General features: G+C 43.1%; 1 protein-coding gene across 2 annotated transcripts; it reads right to left on the bottom strand.

Annotated features, from left to right (window-relative positions):
- Nucleotides 1-1,134: 1,134 nt before the first annotated feature.
- On the bottom strand, nucleotides 1,135-26,676 carry CCDC62 (coiled-coil domain containing 62). Of its 2 annotated transcripts, XM_036354245.1 has the most exons (13): nucleotides 26,151-26,676; nucleotides 22,426-22,618; nucleotides 21,674-21,840; nucleotides 18,331-18,432; nucleotides 15,727-15,898; nucleotides 13,653-13,754; nucleotides 11,910-11,998; nucleotides 11,434-11,549; nucleotides 10,125-10,844; nucleotides 7,391-7,538; nucleotides 6,812-6,937; nucleotides 3,145-3,234; nucleotides 1,135-1,727 (listed from the first exon to the last, which is right to left on the bottom strand). In XM_036354245.1, the coding sequence occupies exons 1-12, from the start codon at nucleotides 26,184-26,186 to the stop codon at nucleotides 3,187-3,189; spliced, it is 2,019 nt and encodes a 672-aa protein (XP_036210138.1). In that variant the 5' UTR covers nucleotides 26,187-26,676; the 3' UTR covers nucleotides 1,135-1,727; nucleotides 3,145-3,186. The 2 variants fall into 2 exon arrangements, with proteins under 2 accessions (XP_036210138.1, XP_036210139.1); XM_036354246.1 differs by lacking the exon at nucleotides 18,331-18,432.
- Nucleotides 26,677-27,656: the final 980 nt, after the last annotated feature.

The following is a 27,656-nucleotide window of genomic DNA, read 5'->3' on the forward strand; positions in this document are numbered from 1 at the left end:
TTCTATTTGTTGAAATGATCTGTTCCCACAAATCCTAAAAATACCCTTTTATCAGTCTCTTCTGATGGCTGAGAGAATTTCTGGCAGGCAAGTTATAGTATAATTTAGTTGCCTCCTCTTAAGATAAAGGATATGAATGATATAAAATATAAATGCTAAAATCTAGTTCTATCCTGCAATTATTTTAAACATGCTGAGGCTGCTTCTCTTTAACAGACATTGCTCACATTTAAATAACTTTAGCCACAAAAAGAAAAACAAACGGACAAACATGTGTCTTTGCTTTCTTTCTCCTAAACTCTAAGGAACTCCAATTGCAACCAGGGGAGCAGTGGGCAGTGGCAGCACGCCCCGGGCTAACCCCTGAACCTGTCTCCAGGGCCTCCTTTGCTTCTGTAACTGGTTTCCTGAGTCCACGCAGCCCTGGGGCTCATTTCTTCTGCCTCTGAGACGTTCTTCTTAAAGGGCCAGAGCAGCTCCGCCTATACTCACTCCAGTTGCTATCCTCTTGCCTTTTCTATCTTATGCCCTTCCTTTGTTTCACTTCCCAGCTTTAATCGACATACTCTCAAAATAAAAATACTAACTTTAGCCACAAAATAACTTTTGACTTTTCAAATCTTTTCATTCCCGACATTTTCCTCCTTAGAAGCTAATCAGTGTTCTTTTCACAGGCAGGTTGACACGTGGCCTAAAGAGAAATGTGATCGCATCATGAAGAGGAGATTAACATTTGATTCTCAGATAGGAAGGCAGTCTCTGCACATAGGTTTCTGACTTGGGGGCGATAGTTCAGAATCAATGATCCCTTTCTTAGATGCTAGACCAACCAGCCTAGCCTGAGGGGAAAAGCAAGCATTTGTACAGAGCACAGCCAAACCTCACCCATTTCTCTTTTCAGCACTCTCATTCAAAAGGCTCCATGGGGTGGCTCCTCCGTTCTCCTGGAAGTCACCTCTGACGTGGCCCTGGAACCCCTGAACAGAGGGGCATTTACACAGCACAGCAGAACTCTGAGTCTGAAATGCTTGAAAGGCCCACCCCATTCCTGAGGAAGGGAATGTGCTAGGTTTGGCTTCTCGTGACCAACCTTCCTCATTTCACTCCTGAATGATAAAAAGAACCCAAAGAAAATTATTATTAAAAATATTTTTATTGACTGAAGCTGATCAATTCTCACAGAAGAACAGAGAAGCACATAGTATATTTAAAAAAAAAAATAAATTACAAGTTAAAATGGAAGTGTTTTAGACTTTAATATATATTTTTTTAAATGCATATAAAACTTGATCTTTCGGCAAGCTGTTGTTTGTGTGAGCCGATGAGACAACTACATATCATTTTATGTCTGTTTACACAGCCATGTCCAGAGCTGAAACCACAAGAAAAGAGAATGCTATTTCTCATATAGTTGGAGCTGACTTCTAATAAGCTACTGGTTATAATGCAGGGGGGTCTTTTTCTCTTTTAGCATAATCCCAAGTTTGTGTATCTCCAATAGAGAATAAGTTCTAATTTCTTACACGTGAAAAATATTTGACACATGCAAATTGTTAACTTGAAAACAAACAAAATACAGGTGTTTAAAAATTGACTTTCAGTTTCTGCTCCCCTTTGGTGTGAAATCACTGCTTCTGCGGGGATTACAATCCTCTTTTTGTTTTCAAGGTTAAGTACTAGGTATTGATGTCTGCTTCCTACCTTCTGCATAGATGAGAGACCAGCTTCTGTAGGAAGGAAATACAGAGTTAATAAAATCAATGATGCTGGATTGTGTGCTAGGAACTCCCAGTGTCTAAAAAATTAAATGTATCCTGCCTTGGCCGGTTTGGCTCACTGGATAGAGCGTTGGCCTGCAGACTGAAGGGTCCTAGGTTCAATTCTGGTCAAGGGCACATGCCAGGGTTGCGGACTCAATCCCCAGTAGGGGATGTGCAGGAGGCAGCCAATCAATGATTCTCTCTCATCATTGATGTTTCTATCTCCCTCTCCCTTTCTCTCTGAAATCAATAAAAATATATTTTAAAAGAATTAAATGTATCTTAATTTTCATCAACATAAGGTCATGCAAAATATTACAAATATGGAAACTTCTCAGCAGAGAGAGAGGAGGGATAGGAGAGAGGAAGAAAGGGAGAGGACTACTAAAGCTTTCTGCTTTCACAGTTTTTTTTAATGCTCTTATGCTTACATCAAAAACAACTACAATGATGACTACCTTCTAACCTAAACTGGGTTCTACAGAAACTGCATGTGATGTGAAGATTTGATAGCAGGAAAAAAAAAAAAAAAAAAGCCAAAACCGGTTTGGCTCAGTGGATAGAGCATCGGCCTGCGGACTGAAAGGTCCCAGGTTCGATTCCGGTCAAGGGCATGTACCTGGGTTGCGGGCACATCCCCAGTAGGGGATGTGCCGGAGGCAGCTGATCGATGTTTCTCTCTCATCGATGTTTCTAGCTCTCTATCTCTCTCCCTTCCTCTCTGTAAAAAATCAATAAAATATATTAAAAAAAAAAAGATTTGATAGCAGGAAACACAAACTGAGAAAGTGCTTACTGGGTCAATAAACCTTTCTCTACAACTTGAAACTCCATGAAAAGACTTCATCCCAGATATTCAGATGAAATGTTCATTTACATTCTTCTGTTTTTAAATATATTTTATTGATATTTTACAGAGAGGAAGGGAGAGGGATAGAGAGTTAGAAACATCGATGAGAGAGAAACATCCATCAGCTGCCTCCTGCACACCCCCTACTGGGGATGTGCCCACAACCAAGGTACATGCCCTTGACCAGAATCGAACCTGGGACCTTTCAGTCCACAGGCCAACGCTCTATCCACTGAGCCAAATCAGTTAGGGCTGTTCATTTACATTCTGATTTTGAATGCTCTATGTGGTCACTGCCTTCAATTTAAAATTCTAGGTATTGAGAACAAGAACTTTTTTTTATCTCCACTTCTTATACAAGTAACTGACATTTTACCCTGATTAAATTTAGAAGGTATGTATAAATAGGTCAAACCAAAGAGAAAGAATTGCAGGTCAAACAAACGTTAAGCCTTAACTCCACCTTATCAGCGTTCCCAAGTTACTCATTAAATCTCCATTGAGATAGAAGTCGAGATAAGCAAGGTGACTTACCCACGAATATTGAATATTGAAGTGGACTTTTGTTTTCTTCTATTACTGAGAGCCGTTCTTTTGAGCTGACTCTTCTGAGGCTTCTAAGTTCTACAAAACAACTCCCAAATTAGTAACCAGGATAGAAAAACGAGAAGATACTTAAGAAGACAATATTCAAATACAGCAGGTGTTCCTTGAAAAGACCTCAGGGAAGTAACGAAATACAATGAAGGAATTTCATTCCACCACCAGCCATCCGACAAGGACCTACTGATTTCCTATTCGTGTGTGGGGCCCTTTGTCTCATGGTGGAGCAGGGATGCTGTTTGTTTACCACACGTGTTGGGGCTGAACTCTGGCTAACGCCCAAAGATACCTGGCTCTTTGTCAGCCTCCATATAGACTCGGTGGTGAGCCCTTAATGAAGATAATGGTCATCAAAAGAATCTACCACCCTAACTGTTCTCATTCACTTGAGTGCCCACTGAGGGCTTAGTCAGCATTGTTAGGTGTTTGGGGGGATTTTTTTTTTTTAAGAGAAAAAAGGAGGAACGAGAAGGATGATACCTGGAAAGACAGAGGCAGACACAGGTGATGAACTTCAGCTTGTCGGGTAAGCCCCCTTCGCAGCTGCTTCCTCCTCCCCACGGGCCTCTGTTTGAGCCTCAACAGCATTCCCCTCGGCGCTTCCAGACCTCCCTGCTTGACCCACGCTGCCCTCTCCACTCAAACAGCCTTCCTCTGTATCTTACAATCTGATGGATTTGATTTTATTCACTTAAAAACACGATTCTAAAAGGGATCCATAGGCTTCAGCAGCCCGCCACACAAAAAGGGATGATACCGCCCTAACTGGTTTGGCTCAGTGGCTAGAGCATCGGGCTGCGGACTCAAGGGTCCCAGGTTCGATTCCGGTCAAGGGCATGTACCTTAATGGTGGGCACATCCCCGGTGGGGAGTGTGCAGGAGGCAGCTGATCGATGTCTCTCTCTCATCGATGTTTCTAACTCTCTATCTCTCTCCCTTCCTCTCTGTAAAAAAATCAATAAAATATATATTTTTAAAAATCAATAAAATATGTTTTTTTTAAAAAAGGGATGATACGAAAGGTCTCAAACTAGTAATGAGGACATCCAGTCCCCTGTACCAGTCAAACCGCCAAGTCCAGCCTCAGGCCAAGTCCCTCCCCACCCCCACACCTCAGCTGCTAGGAAGCTGCCATGGGGGAAGGGGACGGGGTCAGCTGTGCTGTGTTATAGTCTTTCCTTTTTTCTCTGTTTTTAAGTTATTGGTATATTTTTTCAATAGTTAATACACTGATGTGGTTTGAAAAGAAAAATCATGTATATTCTTATCCCCATCCCCTTTCGTAAACGTGGTGAATACCATATGAGCCTTTCAGTATCTTGCTTCTTTTCACTTAAAAATATACCCTGGAAATATTTCCCCACCCAGATCTTCCCGTCTGTTTCACAGGTAAGCAATGTTCCTGCGAGTGGACACCGGGCTATCTCCTAACCTTTGCTGTTATAAAGCAATCCTGCTGTGGGAGATTACTTGTCACACATGCAGGTGTGTCTGTAGGAGGGGCTCCCCAAAGGCTCAGTTCTCCTGCGACTTTGAGGAAACAGAGCCGGTCCCTGCCTGAAGGATGGAATGACTTGTGCTCCCCCAGCAAAGGATGAGCGTGCCTGCTTCAGAGGCAGGCTTTGAAGTGAGACCTTTGTCTCTAGCAGCAGATGGCAAAACCTGGAGAAGCAGAAAGGCTGCTCAGAATGCTCCCCTATTGCAAAAAAACGACCAGAGGGGCCCTGGCTGGGTAGCTCGGTCAGTGTCATTCCGATACGACAAGGATGAGGGTTCAATTCCCAGTCCGGGCACTTATAAGAATCAACCAACGAATGCATAAATAAGTGGAACAACAAAACTAACTCTCTCTCTCTCTCAAAATTAAAAAGAGAGAGAGAGAGATCAGAGGGGAGGAGTCTGTAAAGTTCACTGTCAAGTGGGTTTTTGCTCATTGTTCTCCCAACATCCCCAGAATCACTTAATCCACTGGAACACACATTACATCCAGAGCCAATATTCTTCCCAACTAAATGATTATCTGATTCTAGCTGTGGGATGTTAAGTAAGAGATTTAGTCACTTTCCTCACCTGTAAAATGAAAGGTTGAGATTAGGTATCTCTTCTGGGTCTGTCTAGCCCAAAAATTCTCTTAAGCCAAGTTTAACCAACCTCCATCAGCTTCAGTGATTTTCCCTCTATACCTGAGGTCACTGTTTAGCCTCTTTCCTTCACTTTTCCTACCAATTCCGTCAGGGTCTTTCCTGAGCATCCTGTGTAATGGGCCCTGTGCTATACCTGGGGATGCCACCTGAGTAAGAGGGGTACTAAGGGGCTCAGGGATGAGCAGGGAGCCATGGAGTCGGTGATCAGGTGCTGAGACGCATGCTCTGATGGAGACATACCCCCACACACATACACATCCTGCACTATGAGGTCAAAAGTGAGGGAGCTACAGATTATGTCTCTGATAGGAATTCAACAACAGGCCCTAAAGAAGAGGCTGAGCCCTAGCTGGTGTGGCTCAGTGCATAAAGCTTCGGCCTATGGACCAAAGGGTCCTGGGTTCTATTCCGGTCAAGGGCATGTAACTTGGTTGCAGGCTCCTCCCTGGCCTGGACCCTGGTCAGGGTGCATGCAGGAGGCAACCAATCAATGTGTTTCTCTCACATCAATATTTCTCTGTCTTTCCTTCTCTCTTCCACTCTCTCTAAAAATCAATGGAAAAAATATCTTCGGGTGAGGATTAAAAAAATAATAAAATAAAAATAAAGAAGAGGCTGAGACAAGAGCCTGAGGCTGGGGATGAGAAGGAGTCTGTCAGCGATTATACTGAAACACAGCAGTTCTGCTGCGACACTTGCTTTGAAAACAGGAGTTTGCTCCAACACATCTGGTATATCGGGGAACAAATCTGAGCCCAGGGTGAAGTTTGCATTTGTTCACATGTGATTTTTGCCCACGAGAAACACAAGGTGAAATGCACCCAGCTGGATTGAGCCATGCCATGCAGGAATACACACACACGCACATGCACACGCACACGCACACACCCACACCCACACCCACATCTGCTGCTACCCCTCTGCATCTGATACCCCTTCTTCTCCCATTTCCCAATCAATCTCCAGCTGGAACCTCTCTGACACGCAAACTTCATGTCTTTTTCAAGGCGAAGTGCCGTGTTTACTGCGGTACTTCCCTTATGCTTGCTTTTAGAAAGTCCTTGTGTTAGAGGTACTTGAAGTATTTATGAGTAAAATGATATGATATCTAGGAGAAAACGTGTATGGACGGGGAGACCAAACAAAAATGACAGGAAGTGCTGGCTGCTGGAGGTCTGAGATTCCAGAATTCCTTCTACATCGTGTGTACTTAAATTTTCTATAATAAGGTGTGCTTTCTTAAATCCCCAAGTAATTAGAAAGAGGAAGTTTGGGTGCAGTGACATTAGAGTGTGACATTTTCGTCCTCAAAACCAGCGTGCTGCCCCCGCCCCCCCCCCCCCCCCCGAGACATAAAGACACTTGCTCACTGCCTGGCCAGCGACGCGGTGCAGGAGGACTCGGTGGAGCGTTCAGGCCCTACACGTGGGGCCAAGAGAAGAGGAAGCACCTACCTTCTTGGCAGCGCCGTTGGCATTCTCAGAGCTGATGGGGAGCAGAGTGCTCAACTCCAGGTCCGTGACCATCTGGCGAGATTCTGCCAGCAAACGCTGAAGCTTGCTGGTGGGAGAAAAATCGTCCTGGGAAGACAATGCCATGTCAGCATCCATGATATGAAGAAGCATATTTAAATGTTTAAGTATATACTTTTACCTAGTAAAAGTACCAATGCTTTTACATAAATACCTTTATAGAATAAAAGTATAAAAACAAACATGGAAGCAACTTCAGAATAGGCGTTAGCTGGGGGGTGGGGGTGCATGGAGAATGGGAGAATGTGGAATTTACACCTTATCTGTAACACTTCATCTCTTTGCATGTTACAGTCTTCATTTTTTGTGTGTTTAAAATAATGATGAATTAAAAAATAATAATAATAAATAAATAAATAAATAAATAAATAAATAAATAAAATAATGAACTAAAGTTGATATGTCAATCTCAGCTTGGAGAGCCTGAGGGGCATCTTGCCTAAAGCTGATATGTAGGATACTCGCAGGAATACGCCGGGCTTTTCTAAGTGAAATACAAACCTTTTCACTGGGCAACGCTGCATCTTTGCACCCGAACAAAATCCTAGGTGAATTCCTTTTCTCAGAAGGGGACTCTGTCTCCAGCAACTTCTCCTCCTCTCTTATGGCAGCACCCACACAGTGGGAATGCTGGATGGCAATGAGCTCGCTGCGAATAAGAAACCAAACGGAAACAGACATCTTGAAACGGTAGCGAACATGTACCAATACTCTTATGCTTAAAAGTATCTCGACAGGACAAAGAAAAAGTTGTTTCTCTTCTTTAATGAAGTTGTAAGTAGAACACTATAGATCTGAATAGACCATTTGAGAAAAATATTATAAATTAATGCATACCCTTTGCAATAAGAATTAAAACAAGATTCTTAGTTAAAGGGTAACTATAGAATAAAGAATTTCTCTCCTCCCCCAGCAAAAAAAAGAAAAGAAGGCTCAGAGACAGGATGAACCAAAAAGGGGGAGAATTAACAGTATAATTTCTGAAAATTTTAGTGTTTTGGTTTGTGAGACCGATTTCTGTCAATGGTGTATAAAGGTCCTTTTGTGTAAGTAGAATGGCATGGCTGTGGCTCATTAATTCTATAGTTTCTCCAAATCAGAGAACAGACACACGCAGCTAAGCTTCTAGGTATGTTATTCGAGTTGATAACGAAAACTGCCGTGGCTCGGATGGGAGGCGATGGCCCCTCCTCCGAATGTAACCTGTAACTAGGTGAGAGCAGGCTGCCCTGGCTTCTCCCTCCACGGCTAACCTCTAGCTGCCAAATGGAATGGTGTACAGATGTGAGCACTCAGATAATAAAGTGGGTCACAAGTTCTCACAATCTAAGGAAAAGCAGGCAAATAGAATTATCTTTTCTACTTCATCACGTACTTGTCATGCGATGCCCGGCATGTGCCTCTGCTGGCCGAACAAGGAGTCACTCCTGATTATTTCATACCAGGGAGGTCAAAATGGTCTCGAAAGAAAACTCCAGATTTAAATTTTAATTTTCTTGCATACGTTAAACTTAATATATTTCCACTTTGCTCTTAAAACCATCTGACGCTGCTTTTCACTTAGCATATGGGTGTTCTTGTTGGGTAGTGAAGTCTGCAGTGGTGCCCTACCCATAGATACCATTATCTAAAGAAGACCTTTAAAAACCAAGTATGACCCTGGCTGGTTTGGCTCAGTGGATGGAGCATCGGCCTGCAGACTGAAGGGTCCCGGGTTCGATTCTGGTCAAGGGCACGTGCCTTCGTTGCAGACTAGATTCCTGGTCCTGGTCGGGGCATGTGCCGGAGGCAACCAACCCAATCGATGTGTCTCCCTCACGTAGATGTTTCTCTCTGTCTCTCCCTCTCCCTTCCACTCTCTCTAAGAATCAATGGAAAAATATCCTCGGGTGAGGATTAACAATAACAACAAAAAACAAGTATGATCACATAGCACTTAGTATGACAACCAATTTTTTAAAATTTTGCAACTGATGGAATACCTATGCGCATGATTGTTCAACGACTCAGGCTTCTAAAAGAGCCAAAGGACAACCCACATAATGCAAGTTCTAGAAACAAAATGTAGTCATAAAGTCCTATGAAAGTCAAAGGCCTCAATATAGAAACTCTGTCTTTTCTGTGATTTAAGGCTTACCAGGTAGGTTTTATTTGAAAATAGCTGACATTATTATAGCATCACTTAACCAAAAAATTCAGCCATCCTGACAATATGATGAGTCTGAGTAATGCATATCAGCTAATAACACATATGCAGCTTATGCTAATAACTAACCCATTTTCTTTCATAGCTTTTCCAGCCTGTTACATATAGGTATTCGTTCTCTTGCAGATTTTAAAGAGTAAGAAAGTTTGGAAAATGTACAGTGAACGCAGAGGCAGGAGCAGTTGGGTATGTGAGTATGTGTTGGGGGGGGGGGGGGGCGCGCAACCCTGGAGAAGGATGTTACCTGGGATCCAGGCAATGCGTTTGGTCTGGACACAGAGACACAGCTTATCCAGCCAAACCCTCCCAGAGCAGCACAAAGTGACTCACCTCTTTGTTATTAAATAAAACACATCTTCCCACCCACCCAGCATGGCTCAGTGGTTGAACATCGACCTATGAACCAGCAGGTCACAGTTCGTTTCCGGCCAGGGCACATGCCCTGGTTGCAGGTTCAATCCCCAGTCTGGGGCGTGGAGGAGGCAGCCAATCAATGGTTCTCTCTCATCATTGCTGTTTCTATCTCGCCCTCTCCCTTCCTCTCTGAAATCAATAAAAATATTTTTTAAAAACCATATCTGGCCCTAACCGGTTTGGCTCCGTGGACAGAGCGTCAGCCTGTGGACTCAAGGGTCCCAGGTTCGATTCTGGTCAACGGCATGTACCTGGGTTGCGGGCACATCCCCAGTGGGGGTGTGCAGGAGGCAGCTGATCGGCGTTTCTCTCTCATCGATGTTTCTAACTCTCTATCCCTCTCCCTTCCTCTCTGTAAAAAATCAATAAAATATTTTTTTTAAAAAAAGTATCTGCCCGACCCACAACAACCGGCTTTGTTTTGAACCAAAACCTTTGCCTCAAAGGCTGTGCTAGGTGCAGGTTTTTCACTGGAATCAAGTTCAGTTTCCACACAATCAAAAACTCAGCAGCCTCTGCCGCAATGCAGAGGAAACGTGTTGCCTCAAATATTACTCACATGCAGATATGAGGCGGCTACTGCACCGCCTGCTGCGAACATGAAACCTCACTGACCTCGTGGAGTTGTGCTTTGTTCCACTGGCACCTTCCGCACAAGTGCACACGGACTTGTGGCGAACGATTCTCTGCAGTTTGGAAGGCTTGAAGATGCTCACCCACTCCACGTCGGACATCTGGCCCGGGGCCTCGACGATGAAGTTGCTCGGGTGGCAGCACCTGAGCTCACATGTGTCGTTCTCGCCCGGACAGGCTTCGCTTCTCTGGCAACAGGAGAAGCCCGATCTGTCCAGGGGGTCTTGGCATTCGGCGTCCAGCTTCTCGGGCCGTTTTGAACCGGAGCAGTCAGCCAGGCCCAGGTAAACGCTGACATCATGCCAGGGCTTCTCATCAGGTGAAGCCAGTGTGTCTGAGAGCTGGTTCTCTTCCATCTGAATCCCGAGACCATTACCTTTGGGGGATTTTGCGTGGCTCTGGCACAATGTACTTTTATTTTCGGGTTCAAACTGGAGTTTTCCTCCCAGAGACCAAGACTTTTGTTTCTCCGTTAAGTCTTTTGCAAACAGAGATGAAACAGCAATGACACTTTTTCCCCCAAATGAAGTATTAACCTGGAGCTTCTTCTCTTTGCACACTTCACAAGAGCTCTTGTCCGACCTATTTTGCTGAACAAACATGGTCTCAAATTTTTGGTCCTTAACCAGTGACTTCTGATATTTCTCCTTAATATCGACTTTTGGGTGGTAATTTTCAAGGTCAGATAAACACATGTCTCTGCTACGGTGGCGTCACAAAAAACGGAAGTTATAAGATACACTCAATACTGTCATTTTCAATAGTTCACCCAAACCTCATTAGTTGAGCCACATTCTAATAAGACCCATTTGCCTATTAACAAAGAAACAGGAAAATCGAGGTAAGAGCAGGCTCGCCCTCAGCTCGCCGAGCTCCTCCAGCAGCTATGCACAACGTTCTTTGCATGACTCCTTTTGGGCCAGTACCCTGTCCTATGTATCATTATTTGCGCGTATCCTAGCCCCATGCCTATAGTATTTTGAGTGCTGAATGAACAAATGACTCATCCCTGTAGTTTCTACTTTAACTCAAAGCCTTCTACACAACAGACACACAAATAATGTTTACTGATTTTCTTTTCTCAAATGGCTAAATTAGGGTCATGCCTAAAATTCTAAGCTCTGGTCTCACCACACCCTGGGATTAAAATGTTTATTATTAACTCACATAGATTTATTCCCTACGACATAGGGAATAGCAGTAGATGCTGGCCCACAGCAAGTACTTAAAAATATGACTAAAAGATGGAATAAAGTACAAGATTACATTAACAGCCTCTTCCTGTGGTTACCTGGACTCCAGGGCCTTGGATTCCTCCATCTTTGAGTTATATATGTGTATTAACTCCTGAGAATTTTCCACATTGAAATTCAAAAACTGTAGATCACTCTGTTGTTTTACGTAAATCTGCAGTAGATATTGATAAGTCAGTATAAAAGTGTAACCATAAAACCAAATCGGGCCAACAATTGGGCACTTTCAAGTGTTAAAACAGATCAGACAGTGACTGGAGAGAAGTTAAAAGCTTGTGCTTTGGTTTTTTTCCTGTGTCAGCACTGAGATTTGTTAGTCTAACTTGTTTCCTAACTTTTAATGACTGTAAACAAGACCCTATCTGCTACAATGAATATAAAATACAGCTAATGTAGCTGGGATTCCAAAAGCACCATAAACAAAACCAGCAGACGTGCACATTTCCTAATTTGATGTTTGTTTTTAAACATGTCCCACCTGATAACTGTAGAAGAAATGTACCTGGGGACATACCTGTCTCAGACTATGCAGTTCTGCATTTGTTCGTTCTTGCTTTGACTTCGCAATATCAAGCAACTCATCTTTCCTTTTCTCTCTCTCTGCTATTGAAGAAAAAGTATTATTAAAACACTTTTCATCAGCCACATTAACACAAACCTCTTCACGTCCAAAAAAATATTTTGAGAAAAGATGTTTAAGAAATCAGCCTAGCAAATAATCTTTTAAATTATGTCAAGAAATGGGTTTATTATAGTATTATCTAACAAATTCCATATATTTTACTTAGGAAATCATAACAGAATATAAGAGTAAAAATTGGTGAATCAAAAAGAAAAGAGACTGTCAGAATACCCTGCAAGTGTGTTTTTCTTCCCCTGACATCCCACAGCATTTCATTCATAGCATTTGTTTGGTACTAAATTTTCTGGGCCTATGAGTTTCTTAGCAAATAGCAGAGTGCCTGGCACACAAATACTGATCCAAAGATTGATTGAATTCAGTTCTGAAGCTATAAATACATCTTAAATATAGCTACCTAGCTATATATGTATCTTTAGCAATATAAGACATTACTTTGAGCCCTAGCCAGTTTGGCTCACTGGCTAGAACGTTGGCCTGCAGACTGAAGGGTCCAAGTTTGATTCCGGTCAAGGGCACATGCCCAGGTTGCCGACTCGATCCCTAGTTAGGGGTGTGCAGGAGACAGCCAATCAATACAAATTCTCTCTCATCATTGATGTTTCTAGCTCTCTCTCCCTCTCCCTTCCTCTTTTAAATCAATACAAATATATATTTTTTAAAAAGACATTACTTTGAGACAGCAATCCTAATAATGGAAATAGTGACCTCTACTGGTAGAAACGTATTTTCCACATTAGATTCAAATTAAGAATTCAATTTTATTTGAAAAATTTTAAATAAAATGCTGCATTTTGCCCCCTTTACTTTATAGGAATGTATTCTCTTCCTAGAATGAAGGGCATTGAGGGTAGGTGTGAGTAGACAAAAACATTTAATTTTATTTCTAGTTGGAATTTTACCTCCATATCTATGATTTCTCTAATACATGCTACCAAAATGAAAGCCTAATAAAATCCTCCTGGCTGGCAGGGATACGAATAAGATCTATATATTAGTGATTCTCAACTGGGAGCAGAGAAAGGAGAAATTTTCACCACTGGAAAATGAGATTCTGGGGTAGGTAGGGAGGGAATAAAGTATGGCAGAATATGGAGAGGAGAGAATGAAATTTTTGTTTACCAGAAGGGGTGAAGTTAAACCTTACTGACAAACTTGCTTTTAAATCATTAAAAATTTATCTCCAGCATTATTTTTAGGATCATACTGATGTAACAAAACACGTTACTATTTTTCCAACCTTAATAAATTACAGGTAATCTACTTGCAAAACTGAAAAAATGTGGAATTATTAATTTTTATATAGTATTAGCACAAGTATAAACAATCTTCCTTCTTCAATTCATAAGTCTTTCTTAATGAATTTTTAGTGAGAAGTACAGTCACAGGCTTAAGCTGGAAGGGAGGGCAGCTCATTTTACAAAAGAGGAAACAGGGTTAACTGGGAGGTATTGTAACAGTTTTAAAATTCCCTGCCTGGTCCCTCCCCACCCCTCAAAGGGTGCTTTAAAAAAAAAAAAAGAAAAAGTGACTTTGAGAGACTATAATTCCTTTAGCCTGCCATAGTAGTATCGTAAAAAGTTTAGTATCCTATTCAGTCATTTAAACTATTTTTACCAGTAAAAACCAATTCATCGTGCAGGCAACTCTTCTCTTGCTTGAGGCGAATGATCTCTTCTCGTTGTTCATTATTCTCTGTTGTCTTTTCATTTAGATCCTCTTCACAAATAGAACAAACAAACAAAAAAGTTCTCAAATAAACACTAGTTCCTAGAAGAAGACACACATTATGACTACGTCTCATGTCCTCAGCACCCTTTCCAATGAACAGAAAGTCCTGTTAAACCTACAGCCAAAATATGCCCCATCTGCAGCAGCTCATGGTATCACTGGCAATGACCCTGGCCAAGGCTTTGCTACCTCTCACCTGACTGGTCTCCCTGCTGGAACCGTGCCTGCTGTCCACAGTGCAATGAGGGCAACCTTTTCAAAATAAAAATCTGCTCATATTACCCCTGTTAAAAGCCTCCTGCCATACTTAGGTTGAAATCCAAACTCCTAATGATAAGTCCTCCTGGCCTGGACTGGCCCTGCCTGTCACTCTCCTTCTTCTTTCTTTCTGTTCCTTGAAGGTGTTCCAACCTCAAAACCCACTAGGGCTTTTGCACGTGCTGTTCCTTCTGCCTGGAAGGTTCCTGGCCCAGATCCTCACATGCCAGTTCTTCCCATCATCCAGGTTTCAGCTCACACGTTCTCCTCAAAGATGCCTTCCAAGTCCACCCAAACTGAGTTTCTATTTCCCTCACTCTCTAGTCCACTATCTATTGTCCTGTTTTTCTTCTTTTTTAAAGTTTTAATAAATATTCAATTTATAAAATAAGGCATACTAACACTAAAACAGGCTTTTTCCGTAAATATTTTACCTTGGTATACACAGTATCCAATAAATACTTATCAAATGCCACCATGTACCCCAGGGGCTGTGCTATTAACTGCAGATCCAAACAACGGAGACTGAGTCCGCCCTGCTGCCAAGGCCTGCCTTATGGTCGTGGTTCTAGCTGGAGCCACAAATGGAAACAAAACTATGACCTGCCACAAGTCAGAACATCCTCAGAACAAGACCGAGTCGTCTAAGTTCAATCAGCCACAACAGTCACACAATCTCAACAGCAACTCGCAGCCTCATGAGGTGCTGTGGGCACACCACAAGGATAGAGGGAGGGTGGCCTCCACCCCCCAGGGCTCTGTCACTCTAAGGGGCTTGTTCCACAGTGGGCGTTGGTCTTCGTGTCTAAGGCGGTGACTATGTATAAAATGATAGTGCCTCTGCCCACAGTGGGGAAAGGCCAGCGGAAAGCAGATCCACCTCCACAGCCTCTGAAGACACATTTAAATTTTGACTCTGTCACCTATGTCCATATTCAAGTATGTATACTAACCTATTTGGTATACCTACCCTTCATTTCATTATAAAACCTCAAGTAATATTACTCAGAAAGAAATGAATCATGGAGCTACTGTGAGAATGAAAATAGAAAAGGAGAACGCAAAGGAACCTTTAAAAATAAAACATGCTCCAAAAGTCACTCTTGGCAGATCGTGCCGTTCGCGGCAATTCCTCACTGCTCCCTGCCTGCCTCCCACAGTTGCTTGCAAATCCTCCCATGAGAAGCAGAGGATATTTCTCCACCACCTGACTTCGGGTTGAGCCACGTGACTTGCTCTGCTCAGTAGAGTGAGGGGGAAGTGTCAGGTCCTCACATTTCTGCTTCCTCTCTGACACTTCTGCCTTCCCCGTGGGAGGAAATGCCTACGGTGAAGAGATGATGTACACGAAGTGGAACTAGCCCAGATGAGCAGCGTGGCCTCATCAGCTTCCTGCCTCATGAGTGTAACAAAGACTCACTGCTGCCTGCCACTGAGATACTGTCCTTGCTTGTTACCGAGCAGTATCAGCAGTACTGACTGACTGGTGCAGCCAAGGCAGGATTATGTAACAAATATCATGCATTATGCAGTTTCCCCAACTCTGCTATATATCTCATAGCACAGAAATGGCATATGAGATGAACATTTCATGGTGGGGCCTAGCCAGCAACAGATCTACTCTTGATCTTAAGATTCGGTAAACCTGAATGAAGGAATATATTCCCAGAATAAAATGCTTACATTTATATCTCTTCCTTACCTTTTAGTTTATTGATTTCAATCTTAAAGGTCTTCAATTTCTGCTTATAGTCTTGCTTTTCTTTCACGATACATGTCTCCACCATCTTGGCGTCGCGCAAGGCTTGCTCTAGCAATTTAAATTTCCCCGAACAGTCTGCAATGTGATTGACTGCCTCAATAATATCTTTGTCCTAAAAACCACATTTGGAAACTATTACAGAAGATTTTTAAATTCCCACTAATCAATATGAAGATTACACTTGGTATTAAGAAGTCATTGTGTGCCAGGTTTCAGCCTATGCACTTTTCACGTGTTAACTCATTGTATCCACACGGTAACTCTCCGAGATAGGGGCTATATTTATCCTCAGGTGACCCATGAGTCAATAGTAAATTGCCCATGGTTACACAACTAGTTAGTGATGGAACTCCCATTTGCACCAACCAGCTGGCCCCAGAACCCAGTGTCACCCACCCTAGCTTACTGTCTCAGAAAAGCTTAGAACCAGACAACTCAACTCCCTGGAAAACTGCAATAACAGGAGGGCTGGTGGCCCTTGAGGGGGCCCTTTCTTTGAATCACAGATAAATCCCAGGGGCCCCACTCTTCCTCCCCTTCTTTTCAGCTGCTAAAATGACAGACTCCAAGACCTTCTCCCAAACCTACCCAGATCAGAACCTCTTACTGTTGAGGTAATTTTTTAATTACAAAAAGAGGATATCTGCTGGCTGAAAAGCAATTCAAACAATACCTAAAAGTATAAAAATAGTAAGAGTTCTTTCCCTCCGACTCAAATGGGATAACTATTAGCAGGTTTTATTCCTGCCTAAGGTCACAGCTTTCTGCTCCAGCATCTTATGCATGTTCATGAAAAACCTCACAGCCTACACACCTCACACTAGGAGGACTCATGGAGAAGGAAAGGGCTGGGCAGACCATTCAATAGCTGATGGAACTTTGTGATCAGACCAACGTTAGCAAATCCCAACATCCCTATTAAGTACACGAACACAGTTCAGCAAATGCCAACACAGACGCATTAGCTGGCCAAGCCTTTTCAGCAGCATCATTAGCACTCACAGCTCTGCCCAGAGTTTGCTATGACGGAACCCACAGTGGTTGTTGAAGCCATGAAGCTGGCCATTACTTAACTTAAGAAATTCTGGAGCTTTTAATAGTTTTCTCTTTAATATTAAGAAAACTTGGCCCTGATCACTTCAAAATATTAATATTCTGGGGGAGGGGGAAATCACATATGAATTAGCAAGATTGTCCCACGCTACCAACATCATTCCCCCACTTGCCAGTTGTCAAACATGTGTGTTATGGCAAAAGAGACTGTTTATCAATCACTGCTCATGACATGTTAGTCACTATCTATAATAATAAAAGCTTCATATGCTAATTAGACCGAACATCCTTCCGGGCAACATTCCGTACAAAGCCAGGGCTGCAAGGGAAGCCAAGGTCCTGGGTGCCAGCAGCCAGAGGGAAGCCCGGGTCCCGGGTGCCATAGGGAAGCCAGTGCCGGCAGCCAGGGGAAGGAAGGCCTCCTCTTGCACCAATTTCGTGCATCGGGCCTCTAGTAAATATATAAAACTGCTTGATTGCTAACATTTTTCTCTCCATTAAAAAAAAATTAACAAGCTCTGGCTGGTTTGATAAGTGGTTAGAGCCACAGCCTGTGGAACAAACGGTTTCAGGTTTAATTCCTGATCAAGGGCACGTGCCTGGGTTGCAGGTTGGATCCATGTCCCTGATCGGGGCGCATGTGGGAAGCAACCAATTGATGTGTCTCTCTCTCTCTCTTTCTCTACCCACCCCCTTCTACTTTTTCTGAAAATCAATGGAAAAAATATCATTGGGTGAGAATTAAAAAAAAAAAAAAATTAACAAGCATTCTGATTGCCATAAGACCTAACAATGGATCCCTCGGAAGAAAACGAGTTAATCCGGGTTAATCCAGGCATGCTAGAGCTAGACCATGGAATGGGACTTGGAGACAGAAACCAAAAGTGGAGTCTTGCCTCCTCTCCCAATGCCTTGAGGACATCATTTCAAACTCGCTTCTCTCATTTCTGAAATGGTAGCTCTATCAATCTGCATAGCTATGGACTTAAGTAAGATTGTGTATGTGACTATCCTATCTAATAAAGAGGAAATATGCAAATTAACTGTTACTCCATCACAAAGATGGCAGTGCCCACAGCCACAAGATGGCAGCACCCAGTCCCCTAAGCCCAGCCGGGTGGGGGCAGGCGGCAGGCGCACAGTCCAGCTGGACCCGGCCTCAGCCCCCCAGCCGCCTAGGGCCGGCCCAAGGCACAGGCAAGCCTCGGATGGTGGCTGCCCAGCTGCCCAGGGCCAGCCTGAGGCTCAGGTAACCAGGGCCGGCTGAGGTTTGCGCTGCCAGCAGTGGCAGCAGCAGAGGTGTGATGGGGGCATCGCCTTTCCCTGATCGCGGGGTCGCCTCCTGCCCCTGAGGGCTCCCCGACTGTGAGAGGGGGCAAGCCAGGTTGAGGGCTCCCACCTCCAGTGCATGAATTTTCATGCACCGGGCCTCTAGTACTTTATAAACTACAAAGCACCCCAGCAGATGGAGATCGTATTATTCTGAGTTACCTTTAGCTTTATCATTGTAGTGAGAGACTGTTCTCGAGCCTGTAGCTGTCCTACCTGAGCAGAAAGTTCCACTAACGTATTGCTGAGATTTTCGTTTCTAGCCTGCAAGGGAACAACACATAAATGCTAATGTATGAGCCATCGAAAAGCTTTCATTACTGTCAGCAGCCACACTCTGTGTTCATCCTTCTATTTTGTTATTTTTTTCTTTAACTTTTTTTTTTGTAACAAAATGGGCTTAAGTAAGAAGTCATCAAAAGGAATACAAACATCTATTTCTCCATTACCTCTAGCATCCTCTCAATACAAGTGTTTGCTCTACTGAATTATGTTTATAAACATGTTTATAAACATGTCTACTCCCTAATGTCTTTTATGTATAATTCTAGGTTGGCAAGAAAGAAGAAAATGAATGAATGAAAACAGACTTCCTTTGCTAAAATAAAGTAGTAGTGAACTTCTGTGCATTATTTTTTACTCTGTGTTGGGGTACTGCCACATGCCAGATTTTTTTTAAACCACAGAACTATAGCTGATATAACTATTGTATATATCAAGCATGTCAAACTCGCGGCCCATGGGCCACATGTGGCCCACAATGAATATTTTTGTGGCCCAGCCAATATAACGGTATGCAAAAACATTTTAATAAAAATTTCATAACTTAATTTTGACAATATCCTGTTATACATAATTATTAATAATGAACTACAATGTTCGCTAATGACGGATTACTATAATCGTGTTGCATTTATTTCCCTTACGCACCTTATGCGCAGGCGCACCATTTCTCTCCACTAATACTAGCAGCGAATATTTTAGCAGCCGATGGCCATGTCATTATTCTTGTATTGACCTGTTTGGTATGCGCAACAGGAAATATTTCACTTTCAGAGAACAAGAAAAATAGGTTTATTGCATTACACTTATTAATTTGTGCAATTATTCAGTGTCTTGTAAGTTAATGTTCAAGAAAAAAATATTAATTTTTATTAAAATGTTCTATTATTTTATGTTAATAATGTTTCATTTATTTCAGCCCTTTGTATTCAGCATGTCTCTATTGAAATAAACCTACGTTTCTATGAAAATTGGAGCTTTTGTTTTTTTGCGGCCCACATAAACTTAAACCTTGTTTATTTGGCCCGTGTTAGCCTTTGAGTTTGACATGCTTAGTGTACATGATGTATTTACTGGTTAGGAAAAAAAAATAACCAGGCTTTTAAAAAGATATCTTCATGGTGGAAACTTAACTGCATATTACTAAGTACAGTTAAGTTTCCTCCATGTGAAAAGACTACAATTCTAACCATACATTTTAACCATATGACATTCTGGAAAAGGCAAAATTATGGGGGCAGTGAAAAGATCAGTGGTAGCGAGGGGCTCTGAGAGGGAGGGATGGAGCACAGAGAGCTTTCAGGGAGTGAAACTTTTCCATACGATACAATGCTGGATATGTGTCATTATACATTTGTCAAAACCCTTTTGGTGATAATGATATGTCCTGTATGTATATACTGATTGTGATAAATGCACCACCATGGTAAAAATGTCCATAATGGGGTGGGAGGTGGGAGGTGTATGAGAAATCTCTGTACAGTCCACTCTATTTTCCTGTGAACCTAAAACTGCTCTAAAAATAGTTTATTAATTTAGAAATATCTTCCAGCTATGCAGCCCCCATAATGCATTAGCCCTAAACTCCAAAGTGGTGATATTTGGAGATGAGCCTTTGAGAGATAATTAGAATTAGAGGTCATGAGAGCAGGACCCCATCATGGGATTAATATCCTTATAAGATACCAGAGAGCTTGCTCATTCTCTCTGTTCCCAACACAGCAAGAAGGTGGCTGTCTATAGACCAAGAAGAGAGCCCTCCCAGGAAACTGACTCTGCTGGCAGACACCCTGATATGGGACTTCTCTCTGCCAGAACTGTGAGGAAAAAAACTTCTGTTCGTTAATCCCCCCAATCTATGGCATCTTGTTATGGCAGCCTGAGCTGACGGAAATACTTCCTTTTGTAAAAAATATCTTTTTATTGATTTCAGAGAGGATAGGAGAGGGAGGGAGAGATAGAAATATCACTGATGAGAGAGAATCATCGGTTGGCTGCCTCCTGCATGCCCCACACTGGGGATTGATCCTGCAATCTGGGCATGTGCCCTTGAATGGAACTGAACCCGTGACGCTTCAGTCCACAGGCCGGCAGTCTATCCACTGAGCCAAACTGGCTAGGACTGAAATACTTCCATTTTTAAATTGAACATATCAATAGATTCTAGAAGAGTTTTTACTTAGTTTGTAATTACAAACTCTCTACTATAGTAATCTGAAAAAAGAAAAGAGGCATACGATAAAAGCTATACTATTATTGTAAATTATTAAGTCCCATTGTATTACCAAGATCTATACTGAATATCATCACTATGAAACAAGAAGAATGTGAAGGATGGAATAAAAAATGGCTTTCTCTCTGTGCCTCTCATAAAGCATGAGCTCAAAAAAAAATGTCTGATACCAGGCCAGTGTTGCCCAGTGGTTGAGCATCAACCAATGAACCGAGAGGTTGTGGGCCCAGTCCTCAGTGGGGTCATACAGAAGACAGCTGATTGGTGTTTCCCCTTCATCTACCTTTCTCTCTCTTTCTCCCTTCTTCTCTCTGTAGAAATCAATAAAAAAATCTTTAAAAAGATAACTCAGGGGTGGGCAAACTTTTTGACTCAAGGGCCACAATGGGTTCTTAAACTGGACCGGAGGGCCGGAACAAAAGCATGGATGGAGTGTTTGTGTGAACTAATATAAATTCAAAGTAAACATCATTACATAAAAGGGTACGGTCTTTTTTTTTTTTAGTTTTATTCATTTCAAACGGGCCGGATGCGGCCCGCGGGCCGGAGTTTGCCCACGGCTGAGATAACTGATGACTACCCAGTTCATCAATCTTACAGATTTTATTTCTAATATGCCTCTAACATGGGTTAGATATCTGTTTATCAGATCAGATAAGACACAGTTCTTTGAAGTGCCCAAAACTTGGTGATACTGCTCTCGGACTTTGAGAAAGGCTTTCCAAAATAATCCATTGTTGATAAAATGATAGATGTTATTGAACCAAATGGCCCAACAGTTAGAAAAGGGTTGTCATGTAGCTTCATCTGCAGGACAGACAGCTAACAGAGCAGTACAATGAGTACAAGACTAGGACGATGCACAGCTATACTTTCACACACACGCACATGCATTTTTAATGGAACCACTGAAATATACCAGTAAATAGTCAATAACTGAAACACAACCATAATTTGGGCTAGTGAGGCTGATCACAAAATCAAACCCACCTCCAGGTCTTCAGAGAGGAGAGAGGAATGGGTTGCCTTCTGAGCCATTTCCTGAAGCTGGAGCTGAGTCTTCTGCAGAGCTGTCTGGCATTCCGTCTGACTAGATTCTAGCGTTTTTACCTTCTTTGTGAGTGACCGGATTATTTCAGTTCTTTTATGTAGTTCACCTGAGGGAAATTTCACCAGTCACTTATTTGTGGTCAGAGCTGAAGCTTAAAATGCATTCTTTTCCAATACATCGTTAAAAAGTAATTGTGCTAAAAAAAATTTTTAAAGATAATTCTTCTTTTAAAAGTTTGTATTATAGCTCCAGCCAGTATGGCTTAGTTGTCTGGAGTGTCATCCCATACACCAAAAGGTGGCAGGTTCAATTCCCAGTCAGGGCACATACCCAGGTTGCGAGTCGGGTGTGTGCAGGAGGCAACTAGTCAATGTTTCTCTCACATCAATGTTTCTCTCTCTCTCTCTCTCTCTCAAATCAATCAATAAGTTAAAAACAAAACACAATTTCTAAAGGTTCACTCCTAACACACAGTGTTAACGGGAGCTCTACTCAGCACTCTTTCCACATGTAAGCACTTTGTTCATCTGACTTCAATTCACATTGTATTTGTCTGTTTGATTGTGGGTATTCACGGTCCTCCTACTGTCATTGACACTGAACTCCAGGGCAGAGGGTGCCGTGAGCCCTTTTCAGGTGGAGCCTACAGAAGTGCATACTAGTACCAGTCGTGGCTGCACGCATTTCTGACCTTCCAATTTGCTGCAACGCTCTTCCAAAGTCAACACCTTCTGCCGATCCTCCTCCCACGACAGAAGTTGTCTCTGGTGTACTGCAACCATTTCATTGAGCTCTTTGTCTCGATCTTTCAGTTCTCCAATGAGCAGCTGCAGCTCTTTCCGTTGTTTCTCGATAGTGGAAATCTCAACCTCTGACCCGATGTTCTAATCACAGAAAGTGGTTTTCACACAAAATAAAACTCATCAATAGGATAAATCAGCCAAAGCCTATTTTCCAAATAACTATATCTTCTTGTGCTGCCAATTCAAGGTAGTGATGTTAGCTAAGTTTTATTTGCTCTTTATAATGTGGCATCAAAATTATGTATATTTAAACCAAGATCACACCTACTGTTCACTGCTTCTATCATTTTGTCATACCACACACACCACTCAAAAAGTGGGGCTGGCCCGGCTGGTGGGGCTCAGGGGTTGAGTGTTGACTCATGAAACAGGAGGTCACCGTTCAATTCATGGTCGGGGCACATGCCCAGGTTGCAGGCTTGATCCCCGGTAGGGGTGTGCAAGAGGCAGCCGGTGGAAGATTTTCTCTCATCAATGATGTTTCTATCTCTCTCCCTCTCCCTTCTTCTCTCTGAAATCAATAAAAACATATTTTTAAAAAAATTTTTTAAGTGGCTAAATTACAAATGAACCCATCTCTGCATTTTTCTTTGCTGTCAACCCTTTTCTTGTAACAACCAACAATATTATCCCTCACCTGCTCCAGCAATTCTGGAGCAATCAAGTAAAGAGAAACATGAAATAATTACTGGTTAAAAGTAAATAATCTTCATAGCACTTAACACATCTATATAAACTCACTGTATCAATTTAACATTGGGACTAATCCAAACTCAACATACCTAATAAAAAAACAAATCTTATAAAGGAAAGTTTTCAAACATACACAGAAGACAGAGAACAGCACACTAAACTCCCCTATGCTCAGAACCCAGGTCCTGCCATTATCAAGATTTTGCCACATCTGTTTCATTTTTTTCCCCTTTTTGTTGTTGATGAAAAAAATACATTTCACTCATACATACTTCAGTATGCATCTCTTAAAATGAACATTTTTATATAACCATAATGCCATTTTCATACCTACCAAAATTATCTACAGTAATTCCCTTTTAAGCATACATCATTTTAAAATCTAGTGCAGGAAAGTTGGTCTGACCTAAGTGGGGGTCCAGAACTAGCCACTGGGTGGCTCTATAATCTTGGACTAGTTCCTTAACTTTAAGCCTTAGTTTCCTTCCCTATAAAATGGCAACAACAGCACTGATTATTCTTAGAGTTGTGTGGATTACTCAGGGGCAAGAGAAGCTCTGTAAAGTACTTCATAGTACTTGGCACATCACAGGCACTCAACAAGCATTAGCTATTAAGATTTTAAGTTACATTTCAAAATATGGTACTGTTCCCATCAATGAGATAAAGAGCTAAATGTATTACTTTAAGAATTCTATCTTGAAACCGGTTTGGCTCAGTGGATAGAGCGTCGGCCTATGGACTGAAGGGTCCCAGGTTCGATTCCGGACAAGGGCATGTGCCTGGGTTGCGGGCGCATCCCCAGTGGGGGATGTGCAGGAGGCGGCTGATCGATGTTTCTCTCTCATCGATGTTTCTAACTCTCTATCTCTCTCCCTTCCTCTCTGTAAAAAATCAATAAAATATATTTAAAAAAAAAAAAAGAACTCTATCTTGAAACCAGGTGGTGTGGCTCAGTGGTTGAGCATCGACCTATGAATCAAGAGGTCACGGTTCGAACCAGGAGGTCACCTATGAACCAGGCATGGTCAGGGCACATGCCTGGGTTGTGGGTTTGATCCCCAATGTGGGGCATGCAGGAGGCAGCGGATCAATGATTCTTTATCACCATTGATGTTTATGTCTCTCTCCCTCTCCCTTCCTCTCTGAAATCAATAAAAAATATCCTATATAATAAAAGGTTAATATGCAAATCAACTGAAAGGTAGAACAACCGGTCACTATGATGCGCACTGACCACCAGGGGGGAGATGCTCAATGCAGAAGCTGCCCCCTGGTGGTCAGTGAGCTACCACAGGGGGAGCAATGCTCAGCCAGAACCCAGGCTCACAGCTGGCAAGCGCAGCGGCGGTGGCGGGAGCCTCTCCTGCCTCTGTGGCAGCACTAAGGGTGTCCGTGGGGAGAGGGCCTAAGCCATCAGTTGGACATCCCCTGAGGGTTCCCAGACTGTGAGAAGGTGCAGGCTGGACTGAGAGACTCCCCCCTCCCCCGAGTGCACAAATTTCATGCACCAGGCCTCTAGTATTTAAAAAAATAATAATTCTATCTTGCCCTAGCCAGTTTGGCTCAGTGGATAGAGCATCAGCCTGCAGACTGAAGGGTCCCAGGTCCAATTCTGGTCAAGGGCACATGCCTGGGATGTGGGCTCAGTCCTCACCAGGTAGCTGATCAATGATTCCCTCTCATCATTAATGTTTCTATCTCTCTCTCCCTCTCCCTTCCTCTCTGAAATCAATTTAAAAAATAAAGAATTCTATCTTGAAAAGTTAGTGGAGGCCATGTACATCATTCCTGCTTTCTGAAAAATACAATTTGTAAATAAACAGAAACAACGAATGGATTACAGTTACTAGTAACTAAACACATAAGAAAAGGAATTTGGAGTTAAGGGATTCCGAATCACAAGACCTGAATTTCAGTCTTTGGTAAGCCATTCATTCATTCATTTATTTGTTCAACAAATATTTACTGAGCACCAAGTGGTTGGGGATACAGCAAGGAGCATATATTCTAGTACCGGAAAACAGGCAACAGGCCAAGTATACAAAAAAAGTTCACCCCATCGCATACCGATTAATGCAAACCTAGAGCAAGTTCACTTTCAATGCTTTTTTTTTTTTTTTTTTTTTGTAAACCAGAGTTGCAGAGTGCTCCCCCACTGGCAGGTTACTGTGTATAAGTTAAGGACAGGAAGGGAGGTGGCCTAGAGAAGCCGCTCTACAAATGCCCACTGTCATCATTAAGAAGTGAACACCTGCCCTGTGGCCCGTGTGACTCAGTTGGTAGGGCATCGTCCATGCATCCACAGGTTTCCGGTTCCGGTTTGATTGCCCGTCAGGGCACAGACGGGCTTGCCGGCTCATCCCAGGTTGGGGGAGGGGGGGCCGTGTTTCTCTCTCACATACATGTTCTCTCTCTCTCTCTCTCTCTCTCTCTCTCTCTCTTAAAAAAGAAGTGAGCAGCCGAACCGGTTGTGCTCAGTGGATAGAGCGTAGGCCTGCGGACTCAGGGGTCCCAAGTTTGATCCGGTTAAGGGCACGTACCTTGGTTTCGGGCACATCCCCACTGGGGGGCGTGCAGAAGACAGCTGATTGGATCTCTCTCATTGATGTTTCTGGCTCTCTATCCCTCTCCCTTCTTCTCTGTAAAAAAATCAATAAAATATTTTTTTTAAAAATAATAATATATTTTAAAAAAAAAAAGAAAGAAAGAAGTGAGCACCTGGTCCCACCACTGGTCTTAACGCCTGGGTTGGACAACAGGTTTCTTTTGAGATAAGGAAACGGGATATGACACTCCATCCCTCCAGTTTCCCTTATTTTAAATCTGAAGCGGAAACCGTGCCCCAAAGGCCACCCGAGTTCGGCCAAAATGCACCCTGTGCCCGAGGTCTGCTTGCCGGTGGTGCCAGGCCGCTCACCTGGCGCCCGGCGAGGAAGGTCACTGAAGGGTTCATAGGTGTTTTCTCCGCCCCCGGAGAAAGTCGCTCTGCGCAGCGTCACCTTGGAAACGCCATAGCGCGTCTGCCCACAGCGGTGGGGGTGGGGGGAAGCCCAGAGCCCGGGAGCCCCGCGCCCTCGGCGCAGCCGGCCCAAGCGCGCGCCTCCCAAACCGCCTGCCAGGACGACCTCACGCGCCAGGGGCGGGGCCGCCCCCGGGCTCTCGCGATACCTCGGTAGCAGCGCAACCAGATGCGGGAAGCTGGCTCCCACCAGACCACGTGCGGACACCGCTCTCACGACGCTTCATGCTTCCGAATCCGGGCCTGGGACTCAAGAATGATTAATCTCAGAATATACGGCCCGCAAAACAGGTTAATAAAGGACGAAAATTAAACTTTCTGTTCCCATGACCCTGGGTTATGACATTTGAGTTGCTCACCTAGTTCCCTCTGGCCCTGCCGTGGGCAAACTACGGCCCGCGGGCCGGACCTTCGGCTGTTCTATCCGGCCGGCGGAGCCGAAAGAGCGGAGGGTTCTCTTGCTCTCCCTTCCGCTCCTTCACCAGCAGCAGTGTTAACATGTATTAGTTCACACAAACACTCCATCCATGCTTTTGTTCCGGCCCTCCGGTCCAGTTTAGGAACCCATCGTGGCCCTCCAGTCAAAAAGTTTGCCCACCCTGAGTCTGGCCCCACTGAACTGCGAGCTTTTTAGCTGCTGCGTATAACTGCCACTGAGAACAGTATCTGGCATTCAAACGAGTACATGGATGGAGGAAGACACCAGCCCTGGTAGCCAATACTTGTTGGCCGCCCAGCAGACAGCTCTAAACTGAGAATCCCAATTAAGCCCTAACTGTTTTGGCTCAGTGGATAGAGCATCAGCCTGCGGACTCAAGGGTCCCAGGTTCAATTCCGGTCAAATGCATGTACCTTGGTTGCGGGCACATCCCCAGTAGGGAGTGTGCAGGAGGCAGCTGATTGATGTTTCTAATTCTCTATCCCTCTCCCTTCCTCTCTGTAAAAAATCAATAAAATATATTTAAATAAATAGTCATCGAGTTTAAAAAAAATCGCAATTAAAAAAAATTGTTTAGACTCTGGATGTAGCTCTTGAACAGCAATGAGAATCTTGCAACTTTATCATGACAAAATTTACCACATTCTGGGTTGAACCTAAACCTTTTCACGTGTTGTTTCATAGTCCTCCCTTCTTCCCCCTTTTACTCTTCATGTTATATAGAAAATGAACTATGAAAAAATACTTATCCCTTACAAGTAAATAATACATTTAATCCCTGGTCACCCACCCCCTACTGCTTAACCCATACGCTGGCACTGCTGCCAAGACAAGTTACCAAATAGTCTTATAGTATTTCAACTTTATTTTTTGATTGTGAATTAGCAAAACACACCATTGTGTTTATAAAATCTGAAATGGAAAAACAAAATTACAGTTTGTTTTCAAGCTTCACTGATCTGGGT

This window comes from Myotis myotis, unplaced genomic scaffold, assembly GCF_014108235.1.
Source record: "Myotis myotis isolate mMyoMyo1 unplaced genomic scaffold, mMyoMyo1.p scaffold_m19_p_20, whole genome shotgun sequence".
Lineage (NCBI taxonomy): Eukaryota > Metazoa > Chordata > Mammalia > Chiroptera > Vespertilionidae > Myotis > Myotis myotis.